At 37.6% G+C, this 12882-nt stretch overlaps 1 protein-coding gene across 5 annotated transcripts in view; it reads left to right on the top strand.

Moving 5' to 3' along the window:
* The window catches only part of TENM1 (teneurin transmembrane protein 1), a 695512-nt gene that overhangs the window by 629593 nt on the left and 53037 nt on the right, over window positions 1-12882 (top strand). For all 5 annotated transcript variants that reach the window (XM_054075918.1, XM_054075919.1, XM_054075920.1 and 2 more), the window contains 3 exons: window positions 4423-4672; window positions 5572-5592; window positions 9148-9380. In XM_054075918.1, the coding sequence (XP_053931893.1) occupies window positions 4423-4672; window positions 5572-5592; window positions 9148-9380 (504 nt within the window). The remainder of the gene's footprint in view (window positions 1-4422; window positions 4673-5571; window positions 5593-9147; window positions 9381-12882) is intronic.

The raw sequence follows: 12882 nt of genomic DNA, 5'->3' as shown, positions 1-12882 counted from the left end.
TCTGGCTTCCAGGTATTAAATATTAATATCACTGACTCTTGCGATCACTAACACATTGTGGTCATTTGGATAGGAAAAGGGCAAATTAATTTGCGTTCATTCTCACCCTCTTGTTATAGAAGTACCACATTGTAGGTCAGTTTACGGTGTGTTATGTACTCAGTGAAGTGTCTACACACCTAATTTATCCTGTGACTCACATCAGTTAGTAGCATTACAGCATTAGGGAGCCAAAGGCTGCGTGCAAACAAACCAGTCCAAGGTAGCACTTCCAGAACCACACCACCAGTCTGGCATGCAGAAGCTTTTGTGGCTGCCCACTCTGTTGAGAAGCACAGTAAGTTACTCTTCAGGGCAAGTAATTCAGTACCCCTTGAAGCATTAGAAAAAAAAACGTAAATGCTTTTGGTGTCATAACATTAACCCCGCACAGAGATTTTTGAAGGACGGAGACTGTTTTCTGATTGCTTTTGTTTTGTCCCTGGGGGGGTTTCTTTACCTCCCTTAACATCTATAATCAGGAACTAGTGGGATTAAATTACTAAAACAATACAGGTAGATAAATTATGGTAACTAGAAAAATACGTGTTTGCCAATAAGCAGATATCTCAGTGTCCAGGGGAAGAGAAACTTGGTGTCAGATTTCAGCACTTATAAATCAGCAGAGTATTGGATTCAGTAAAGTTCTCTCAATTTGCTCCAGCTGAGAGTCTGTCCACTAAAATCTATTTCCATCTCCAAACTTCTGTTAATGAAGATTCATGCACAGATGTATGGCTGTCAGGTTTTTACAAGTTCTGCCGTTGAATGCGCAACTGCAGTATAAATATTCCAAATACAAAAGGTCAGCTTTAGTTTGTAAATTACTTGGATTTCTGTTTTGATTTAAAATAGTTTGACATTTTAAACAGCAATTCTTTCGTACCCTGTCTTATTGGTTTGTATAGATTGTCTCTTTTAAATGCCAGCTATTGACATTTAACACAAAGAGTAATCTGACCTCAGTCAACTCAGCCCCCAACTGTGAGCCCCATAGTCTACTCCTTAGTGCCAATTTACCACTTGCATAGTTTAATTTCAAGACTAAATTGCTGGCAGTAACTCCAATTTATATGACTATCTGCTAACTGCAGTGGTTACTACCATAATTCACCCCATAGGCACTAACATGTTCTGAGATTTTGTAAAGTATACAATTGTAATCTGAACAGGGCTAAATCATTGCTTTCTTGAGCATGGAAACACAGTGACAAATTGCATCCTGGCCCTATCTCGGCTGTGTGGCTGAGAACACCAGTGAGCAGTGACCTGTCAGCCACATGAAATCATTCCGGCTGTGCCTGCTACCTGATAACGAGGATGGGGAGTGTGCGGCTTCGTATACCTGCTCCTCTGCCTCTCCTGTTCCCACTGTGTTGGGCATGGTCAAGGCTGAAGGCAGGAGGCAGGTGCTAAACACCTGTCCTTTACTAACAGAGATACAATATGAGGAGAGGAGGGCATACGCAAGTCTGACTTGAAATCAGTGAGTCTCTTCTGTTTATAGTTCACATGCGAGAGCATCTCCAGTGAGAATAACAAAGCCCAGTGATGTTTCAGATGTTCCTCGTGATTAGGATAGACTTTGAGCATGCGCACGTGGCTCAAATGTAGAAACTAAAAAAGCAGTAAGAAACAGAAAAACGACGACTGTACCATATTTAGTGCATACCTAGCAGAGCAGCCTATAGACTCTTATTAAAGCAACAAAACCAAATAATGAACTCTGTTAACCAAAATGATAAAAGTAACAAGTGTGCCTGTGGTTTAACTTGAAAGTAGTGAATTGCTCTTCTATGTCAGGTATATAAGATGTACTTTAAATAAGAACAGGAATATGATTCAAACGTAGAATTATAAATTTTAGTTTTCTCTCTGTGCCACCTTGAGTGAAATGAAAAGAATGCATAGCTTTCTCAAGTAACAGTATATTAATTTTTTCACTTTCTCCTGTATGTATGAAAAGCCGCTCTTTTTACAAGTAAAAAACTTGCATCTGTCTTTGAAACACTGCCACTGGATTAACTACAGAAATAGCACTGGGACCTAACATAAATGTATTTCTAAAGATTCTCTATTGCAAATTATAACATTGTTTTCAAACTAAAACTCAAAGCACTCTGGTTGGTTGGTTGTCTACTCGTGAATAGCTTACAGCTAACTTCAACCGTGAAGCCTTGTCTTCCAGCCGGTCTGCTGCTGTGCACAACATTCCTACTCGGAGATGGGGTGGATGTGCTTCCCTCCCTCCCCATAAAGACTATTCATTTTAGAGATGTAACAAAATAGACTAAGTACAACAGGAAAGTTTTAGAAATAAATAGATGCAGTTTTACGGAATCACACTTCATAGCACAGTCTAAGGTACAGGTATTGACGCGCAGAAACCAGAGCAAGTAAAAACTATGTTCTCTTGCCAAATGTAAGCTTCTTAAAAGAAAAAAAAGAAAGACAAAGATGTTTGATTCCAGCAGCATAGATGGGAAATAGCAGATAGTGTTCCAATGGGGCTGCCAAGCTTTTTGAATGGATATGGTTTTGCATCAATATGACTGTGAGGTTAATAAAGGATCACATCCTGCTCGCAGCTACACCAAACTGTTCCTTTCCCACTTCTTCCCCCCTCCAGTTTAGAGGTCTGATTGCTTTCAATTCATTACATGATTCGAGTTTAATGTTTTCTAACACAAAAGCTTTGGTCAGTTTGGAAGATCTTGAGGACATTTCTCATAATCAAGAAGTAAACACGTACCATAAATACGAGTTCCTGTATGGAGTCTTAAAGACACCTGTATCTCATGAATAAAAATGAATGTGCTATTAACCGATTTTTTAGAGTATTCTTTGACTTAGATTTTTCTTCTGGTGGGCAAGTGTATTGATTCCATTTTTATTTATCTGGGCAAAGGAGGTATAATTTTACAGGGACTCTATGCTTTACGGTAATTTCAGCCCCAGTGCAATACAGCACTGACTAAAATTAAAGCAGCAGTTCAAAAGCCTGAAATTAGCCACATGCTTACATTTATTGACAGCAAAACATATTCTCCAGAGCCCTAATTATTTACTGGCATTTGTATGAGGCAGTTGAAATACTACATTGTTAATTTCAGACAAAGACAGCATCTTCATCTAGTGTTATTTTTATCCAGTGTGTAAGGGAGGATATCGCCAGTAATTTTACTGGCATATTTCCAAGATGCTTTTTTTAAGCCAATGTTTAGACAAATACATGTATTCTGTCCCCTGTTGTTCAGAAATAATTTTTTTTTAAATATAATTCCCTTGAAAATAGCTATGGCAACACTCAGTAACTTCCAAAGAGAATTTTAGCTTCAGACTTACCTGAAAGCTACAAAAGAATAGTTTAATGGAAATTGGTAGAAACAGTACATAAACACTTTTGGGATGAATCTCAACATGTATTTCCCATGGTATCCAGAATATGCTCATTTCCCGGTGTCAAAGTCCTCTAGAAAGTATATTTCCTTGTGTTTATTCCTTTAATCATGCAAATTTTCTGATGAATTCCAAGGTAAATAAGAGATTTTTGACTGTGGTCTAAGATAATACAGATCCTCCATTCAGAAATAGCCAAAGTCTCAAAAGAACACGTCGTTTTAGAGGTACTTCTCAACTATGTTACCACATTGTTATCTAAAATAAGCTCTACAGCTATTAACTTGATAAAATATCCATTTGTACTGGTTCTGGTTTCACCAACATAGTAATTGAGAAGACTTTCAATAAGAGCTACTGAGCAGTACTAAAATATCAACACACTGGAAGGTTGCTTTAAACTTTATGGCAGTACTTAATATATTCTTGCTGGTAGGAAATTCACTTGTGCCTCAGAATTACTCCTTGACTTAACCTGGCTTTGCTGCACTTGGCACCATTTTTATATACCATGAAGAACTTGCATTTAAATTTGAATATTGATTTTGTACTGCCACTCAGTGCTCTTCATTGAAAAATGCATGGCAGCCCTGCTACTAATCTCCTTTAATTAAATATTCAAACTGCCTAAGAAATTCCTCTGCTACCTAATAAAAATTTATGAATAAAATGAATATTAAAGTAGCAATCCCTAAGAAATCAGATAGCACTGCAATTAACAGACAATTTGTTAGAGCATTAACCAACCGTGAGTTCTCCTCATGATGTAGGCTTTTAAAATAGCCACTAACCACTAATCGACAAAATGGTGATGGTAAAGCGTGGGACCAAACAGAATTGGGAGTCTTTGGAAGATCCAATGCTTCTTGCTGTTTTGGTACTCTGATTTTCTAGAGGATTGCATAATCACAATCTGTGGAATTGTTTCAATGCTACAAACTTGCTTTTTTTTGTCTGTGTTTTCTGCCCTCCTGCCTCCCTTAGGAATTGTACACAAAGGAAATGGTGAAAACATGTTCATTTCCCAGCAGCCGCCGGTCATCTCAACCGTGATGGGCAACGGACACCAGAGAAGTGTCTCTTGCTCCAACTGCAACGGTCTCGCGCTCAACAGCAAACTCTTTGCCCCGGTTGCTCTTGCTTCTGGGCCTGATGGCAGCGTGTATATTGGTGACTTCAATTTTGTCAGACGGATCTTTCCCTCTGGAAATTCAATTGGGATATTAGAATTAAGGTAAAAAAAAAAACTAGCTTTCTCTGACTAGTGTTAATTATTGTGGCTGTGGTACACCCATGAAAAATACAGTAAACCGTTTTTTTTCAGTTGTGACTTAGAGCAGCCACCACATTTAGTTACTTTGTGAGCATCAGTCTCATGGATTGCCGAGCAAACTCATCAGAAAACTTACATTTACTTTAAAGTCATCACTTAAAAGTGACATCGTAAGCGGCCTTTAGAACAAGTTTAGCATAATGAATTTCTACAAAGTGCAAAATTAACACAGCTATTTTTATGTGCTGTGAGATTTTTCATAAGTTTTCTCAAAACAGGTAAAATATTCCATGTATTCCAAATACATTTTTGAAAAAAAAAAACCCATATTTCAATATCAAATGAAATCAATATGTGCAGCGTCACGTCAGATCATAGCTTTATGGCTGAAGATAGCATGTTTAATACAACTAAATTGTTCCTCATCTGTAAGGGTGGATATGACTAGTTTAAGCAGAGAAGAGCAAACCTGGTATTGCAGACTGACATGTCGCAGGCAGGGCCTGTGCTACCATTAACGACTCCCCTGTAATTATGACTCTAACTTCTCAGTCTCTTTCAGGGTCAGGGGGAGGCAGGAGAGAGTTCGGACATTGGTACACTAAATTTCTTTCGTTTAGCACCCATGAATCTCCAATGAACTATTGTGTGCTGATAGTTCAGAATTAACTCGTCAAAATGCAGGCAGTGGAAAGGGAGCAGTTTGAGGGGAAAGAAATAATGCTGACTAACAGGATAAACAATGTTTTGTTATATGGATACAGCTCTGTGAACTGTATAGCAGAGAATACCGTTTTGTAGATGACTAACGTTTCTTGTCTTTTTCTTTTTTATAAACCTGAACCAATTTGTCTTACTAGGAATAGAGACACAAGACACAGGTAAGTAAAATACAGTAACAGTAATATATGAACCACGTTCAAGGAAACAGTCTTGCAAAAGGCCTTTAAGAAGTCTGGATATAGAGAAACACTCTGAAATTAGTAAAGACAAATGTTAATCAAATTCATCTTTGTTTATAGTAAAGTAGGTTTGATTTGTTCCCTTTGAAGAAATGAAGTTTCTCTCTAAAAATCAGTTTACTGATCATCAAATAGAGATGGAGAGGCTCAAATCCTAAAGCTGAGAATGCATTCTATGGCTGTTATATGCATTTCACATAGTATATGAATGATCGTAGATATAGTCAGCCAAGAAAACTGGAGTTTTAGCAATAAAGGAATAATTAAAAAGGCTTCAGAGTGACACAAGAAGATTGTGCCTTAGCAGTTCTAGGATGCTACAGACTTCAAAGTCTGCCACTGTCATAGAAGGTGCAGAGCGAGCCCCAGAATTGAGGACACTGTATCATACTTCAGTCCTTGCTTATCCAGCTAAAGCAAAACCAAGTGGCTTTCCCCTCCTTTCCAGTTAGCATTTTGGCATTGCAGTTCAGGGACTTCTTTAAAAGAATGAACGTTGCACATCAGACTTCTGTGACAGACGGTGAGGGAGTTGGTTGTAACAATCCAGCTGCAGAAACTACCTTGCCGGCTAAAAAGAGATAGCAACGCACTCTGTATCCTTAGAAACAAACTTCTTTGCATTTCAGTACTTAAATGAGATAAATAAACCAGCAGTAGGACAACCTCAGCTAGTAAGAAGCAGAGCAGAGACTAAAGCAATGTTTGCCAGATGAGAGTACTGGTTGGAATTACTCCCTTTAGCCACAGGAATGCTATTAAATACTACAGATTATTTGCCAGCCTACTTAGAGATGATGTTACATCATACATGTTACAGTGAAAATTTAAAAGGAAAGGATAATTCCTAGTCCGTAAATGCAAGGTTCTACTTTTCAGTGCAAACACCCAGCCCTATTAATTACAATAACCATTGCCTGTGTCAGTATTCTATGCAAGTGAAACCTGTTTAACACTGGAGGAAATCACTTGAAGTTAATGTAGTGTTTGAGGGTATGGCAGTGTACTGAGCAGTCCCACTGTATACCATTCTCTTGCGGCTGGAAAGACCGTGGTCACGGTGGAAACTTCTAGGATCCACAAAGAAACGTGAGGAAGCAACACCTAAAAGGTGTCAGAGGCTCATGACATTTCAAGCATGAAAAGGCTTCACAATCCAGTTCCTCTAACACAACTTTTAGTCTCCAAAAGAGCAAGGAGAAAGTGTTCTTTTTACCAAGACAAAAAGAATACTGTGTAAAAAGGGAGGGAGTCTGGAGACCAGTAAACAGAGAAGGCAACTGATCTTATTTTTGACTGTTTAAAAACAACTTATCCTGTTTGTTTTTCTTGTCATCAAGGTGGAAATAGGCCTTGAGATTACAAGGAAAAAAAATCCTACAGGGTAGTAGTAACTTGTTCTGGAGAGATTAATTGTAAATCCTAGTCTCCTTGACGTAGTTTTTAATAGGCTAATTTAAATAAACTCAGATTTAGATTTGATTGCAAACTTCTGCAAAGATAGCAAGGGCTTCATTTTGTTTCGTTTTTTGCTAATGCTCTTTAAATTTAAACCTCTCAGTATGCAAGGCTTTAAGCACAAACTTTAAGAGTTTTCTGTCTAACAGCTGGTCTATTAAATGAAATGACAAGGATGACAGAAAATGTGCCTACAAGGAGAGTATATAATGACCGCAGTTTCTGTATGATGAACAGCATGTTTACTTAACATCTAGAATTCTCCTTGCAACTTTTTCCACAGAAGTATTTTATTTAAAAGTCATCATTTGGCTGACCAGTCTCTTCTGAGCTCAGTCCAGAGAGCACAAATGATTCTTAATGTTTTCAACGAACAGAATTTTATAATACATGTATAATTTCTTGTTAATTGCTTTTAGCTCATCCTCTTTATCATCTTTCATCGTACAACTGTCCTCTCATTCCCTGGTTTCCTTGGACTGGGTTTCACATCTGTTCCCCAGTTGTGGGAATACCTGTCCTTATATTTCCCCCTTCTGTCTTCTATAGATATTTATAACTAAGGTCAGCTTTACGCCAGTCTAGCTTGTGGCCCAGTCCTCAGAGATGCTGAGTAGTTTCTATCCCTTTTTGAATGGAGAATGAGAACTGAGAGAAATAAGCACACGCTCTATCACATTTCTCATGGTACAACATTAGCCTCATGACTTATAAATGGAAATAAGATTTCAGGTGATCATCTGTTAGAAGTTCCTTAGTAATATATTGAGTATTCAGTAGACTGCTAAAATAAAAGATATTGGTAAGTAATTTTTACATTGTTTTGGAACAATGTAAGGAACATTTGGCTCAGTAAGGTAGGACTGTCTAATAGATTATTAATAAAGCTTAGTATCTGCCTCAGCCAAGTAAAAATTTCATGTTTAAAGAGTCACCATCAACCTGAAATCCAATCAGTAAAATAAGTCAGTATCATCTCAGACATGACATATCTGTCCTGAAGCCCCTACCAGTTCTTCAGTTCTATTTTATCTAGAGTCTTTCTTTCCTGGTTTGTTGTGGGCATGAAAACTGAGCCCTGCAAAAGAAGCTCTACACTAAGTGTTGTCAAACCCACCACAAACAGAACTAACAAAATGGACCTTAATTTCCTTAATCTTAAGTATTAACTGTACCAATGTTAATAAAATGTCTCTAATAGAAAAAATATATAGAAATCTGACAATCCTTTTAGTCTGGAGCAGATAGGACTTGAAAAGAAACAAAAAGTCTTGCTGGTTAATAAGATGCAGCCCAGTTCTTCGATCAGAATTTATGATCTTCACCATTTAATTAACATATGTAAATATTTTTAAAACATTGTATAATCTCAGTAAGGCACTTCAATACATGAATTATGGTGTATTAATTCATGCCTGTTTGCACTGACAGTACATGGCCTTCTGCCTTGCTCCTGACAATACAGTCGGCATGAATTGCGGCACCATATTTCACACCTTCATATTTCCTAAGGTCTAGAAACAGATCAAAATAACCAAGAGTGGGTATTTGTGTATATGCAGAGCAGTCTGTGATTCACTTTGCTGCAAGTTGTTGATTTGTTTTCAGTTCTAAGTGTACTAGGACTTGTCAGGTATAGAAAAAGGACCTTGCTGTTGGTAGTAATAATAATTATAACTAAGCTGAAGCTACTCCAGTTAGCTCTGTACTGGGTGGCTTGGTACTAATGGACACCATTAGTGTCCCACTAATGGACACTGGTGGGACTAACCCCACCAGTACCACTCTCTGCTTACTACCTGGTACGTAACTGGCTGGTCAGGTTCTGCCGCTGGTACTGGTTCCTTCCTTCCTTCTCAGCAGTGATGCTTGCATGAGCTGCCTCAAAGCTGGTCTTGCTTATGCCTCTGTCACCTCCACATCACTGAACAGATGTCTTCAGAAGTGTTATGCTACCATGAACAGAGATCAAAAAGAAAAACAGTTTAACTTTGATGCTCTTCTCTTCTGTTTCAGTACAAGCCCTGCACATAAATATTACTTGGCCGTCGATCCAGTATCAGAATCCCTTTACTTATCAGATACCAACACCAGAAAAGTCTACAAAGCAAGATCTCTCATTGAAACAAAGGATCTGGCCAAAAACGCAGACGTGGTGGCAGGAACAGGTGATCAGTGCCTTCCATTTGACCAGAGTCACTGTGGAGATGGCGGAAAGGCATCCGAGGCCTCTCTCAACAGTCCAAGAGGTAAGAAAAGAACATATCTGAAGTACTTAGTGTTGGTCATCTGTCATTTCCTTCCATTATTTGGAAACTCAGATACAACTGGATGTACAAAAATGGGTCTGAGGTGGTGATTTGACCAACTATAAACAAGCCAAATCATTTCATAAAGCTCACTTGTTTTTTTAATACAACCAGTCCTTTATGAAGGAGTAGCATGAGCAGCCCACTCCAGCTTGTATCCCCTGAAATACTCTTTCCTTGTGTGGTAGCACTCCTCTTTTATTACTTTTGTGTTGCAAGGTGATAGCACTTAATTATATTTAACTTTTAAGCAAATGATATGGTTGCAAAGTAAATCTTTTATATTTGATGCATTCAGGAGATTCTTGTAATGTTAATCGAGCTTACTCATACCCATTAAGTCAGAGCTGTTCAAATCAGACAGACAGCAAAATCAGGTTTATTTGGAATTTTAGTTTGTCTTTTCTCATTAAATGTACTTCGTAAGTTATGAACATCTCATGTACTGCACGTGAAATCAGCATTTTGATGCAGCCTTCTTGTCAAGAGTGCATCCTATATTGTTACGTGTAAAACACTTGTGAAGACTTGAATTGCCACCAGAGACACAATTAATCCACTTGCAGTGTGCATGAGAACAGTGATAAATAAAGTCTCTGGATTTGGTGCTCTAAAGTAGCTGAACACCCTCAATTCCCACTGAAATTCCCAAAACAAAGTTTACTGGGCAGCTCCCGTGGCAGTGCTCTGAGTGGGCTCTGGGTGTGTTCCCCCCGTAGCACACCCCTCTCTCCTAATGACTCACTCTAAGGAAGGGTTTTGATTATTGTTCGTGAGCTAAAAAGGAAAGCTGTATATCAGTAAGAAATGAGAATGTATATCCAGGCAGAAATATTTCTAAGACAAGCAAATAATCCTGCTTTAAGGCTTAGCAAGGGACGCATTGTAATTGTGGAGTGACTAACATGTCTTTAATGATAGAGGTAAGTGTGAAGTATGTACAAATAAATGCTAATCTTCAGGCAGCTAATTAACGTAATGAATCAATTCTAAAAATAGTAGAAAACAAAGGTTTTCAAATGCGTTAGCAGGAAAATGAACAATGTTTTATTGCTGATTACAACTGATTGTATCTAACTACAACACAACTAGTTGTTCTATCTTCTTTTTTTATTGTTGGTGAAAATTTGTAATATGCTATTTACTTTAAAAATACCCATGCTGGCATCCTTAACAGAAGGTTCTAGTCATAAAGAAATTAAGAGGAATAAGAGTACAATTAATGAGTTCTGGGTCAACCGGCAAATATTAAAAATTTAACTGGTAGCAGACAATGCTCGTATGTTGGCAAGTTCAAGGAATGGCATTTGATTTCTGCATTTGCTCTAAATTATATCAGTTTGGAATTGTCGGATTTGTTATGTTCAGGGTTTGGGATTTTAATCTCAAGGAACTACGGACTGCTGCATTCCATTTTTCCATTCCACAGGGCCTACAAAGATGTAGCATCGACCTGTGCTCACAGCACAGCACCAACAATTAGCTGTGCGTTATCACAATAGCCTTATAAGTGCAGGTCCTCGTTTTCCTCTAAACTGGTTGAATAATCTGGGAAAGTATAGGAAGTACATGCCTGGTTATCCATAGATCTACAATTTATTAAGAAACCTGGAAGTCTCAAATGCTTAAATACAATTTTAGAGATTCTTTTGGATCACTTATTTTGCTTGTTATTGGAATAACTGTCAAGTCAGAAGACATCACATTTCAACTGAAATAACAGCAAACAGCATAGGCAAAAATATCTTTTTCCAGGAGGCAGGAAACTGTCAAAAATTTTGGTGATTCCACAGACTCAACTGCATCTTATCCATGGTTAAGAGTAGTTGAACACAAAGTAACACAATGTTATGTAGTATTTGACTACAGAAATAAATTGATTACTTCTAACTTCTCACCTCTGAGATTTTTACAGTGCAAAAACGGGTACCTGATAATGGAGATAAAGGCAGAGTCACTGCCAAGATTTTATTAAATATAATCACATGCGTTACTCCATGACCAGACAGGATTAGCATTTATTTTTTAAGTTGATATAACTTTTTCCAGTCATTTGCCACCTTATTTTGTCCTGAGTATTCCCTTTTTTTCCCTGTTCTAAATGAAAAGTAAATCTACCTCATACTTGGTAGAAAGATAGTATCTGCGAAATAACTCTGTTTACTGCCCAGCTGACCTTGGTTAGTTACAGCTCTAAAGTTTCATTCTTATTTTTGCTACCAGCTGCTTGTGACTCTGAATGCTTATCTGTATGACCCCATTTATCCATTTGCAAAATTGATAAGAAATACCAACTGTGTAACATTTGTGAAACTTAATCCTATTTGGTAACATTCTCAGAAGTAGGTTAATAAGTGGCAGTTCAAATAGTCTTATTTCCTTTTCAGAATGAAAGTTGCTTCAAATGCTGGTTTAACTTTTTTTAACTCATAACAATTTTTCTGCTTCAGTGGGCAGACAGGTAGGTCTTGGGAGAGTCCTAGATTATTACATAATGATTTAAGTTTTTCATCAACTTTTATTTCACATTATATTTATTTGACAAGACTGCCTTTGCCTGGTGATCAGGAAATAAATGCCAGAGAGGAAAACATCATGAAGTCACACTAATCATTTATGATTTGATCTGCTTTCCACAACTTTTATTTTGCAGGTAACAAACACGTGTAGCTTGTTCAGTCTGTTCCCACTTTTCAGTGAAGAACTAGAGATGAGGCTTAGTAACCATTAATCTTGCACTATTGTATGTTGCGCTGACTTTGAAAGATGCTTTTAAACATGCATGGGTGATGTAGTTGAAATTTGAACTTCAATACATTATTTTTACTGCAACTTTCTTTAATTCTGTAGAGAACTCAGACTAATGAGTCATGTAATAGATGACCAAGTACTTAAGCAGAATGTGAAATGACACAAGGTGGGGACATAAAATAAGATCTGTGACAAGTTGAAGACATTTATTACACAAGCAGATATTGAAAATGAAGAAGTAACTACACATGATATTAATCAGTGACTGAATTCCAATCACTTGAGCTTTGCCAAGTAACAGATTTTAATTTTGGGATGGAGAATTCTGTTGGTAGGTTTGGGAATTTTTTGATAAAACGTATTTATGACACATCCAGTTACTATGTTTTAAACAATCTGGACTAGTATTTATAAGAAAGGACTAAAGCGTAGTGTTCTGATTTTAACTAGATTAGTCATTGAGTATCGGAGCAGCGAGAAGCACTAACATTAATTAGAAAACCTGGGAGTTGTTCTACTTAGCACTGCAAAGCCAATGCCTGGATCAAAGACATTAAGCATTTACCTCCCCTGCCCTTCTGAAATAAGTGGGCTTTAGACATGTAAGTAGATTTGACTTTCCAAGCTTAATTGACGGAGGCAGTAAGAGGCTGAGACAATCAAGTTACCACATTTTTGCTGAGCTAGTGTC

Source organism: Cuculus canorus, chromosome 10, assembly GCF_017976375.1.
Source record: "Cuculus canorus isolate bCucCan1 chromosome 10, bCucCan1.pri, whole genome shotgun sequence".
Classification (NCBI taxonomy): domain Eukaryota; kingdom Metazoa; phylum Chordata; class Aves; order Cuculiformes; family Cuculidae; genus Cuculus; species Cuculus canorus.
Note: the sequence above shows the minus strand (reverse complement) of the source record. Positions and strands in the feature narration are given on the sequence as shown.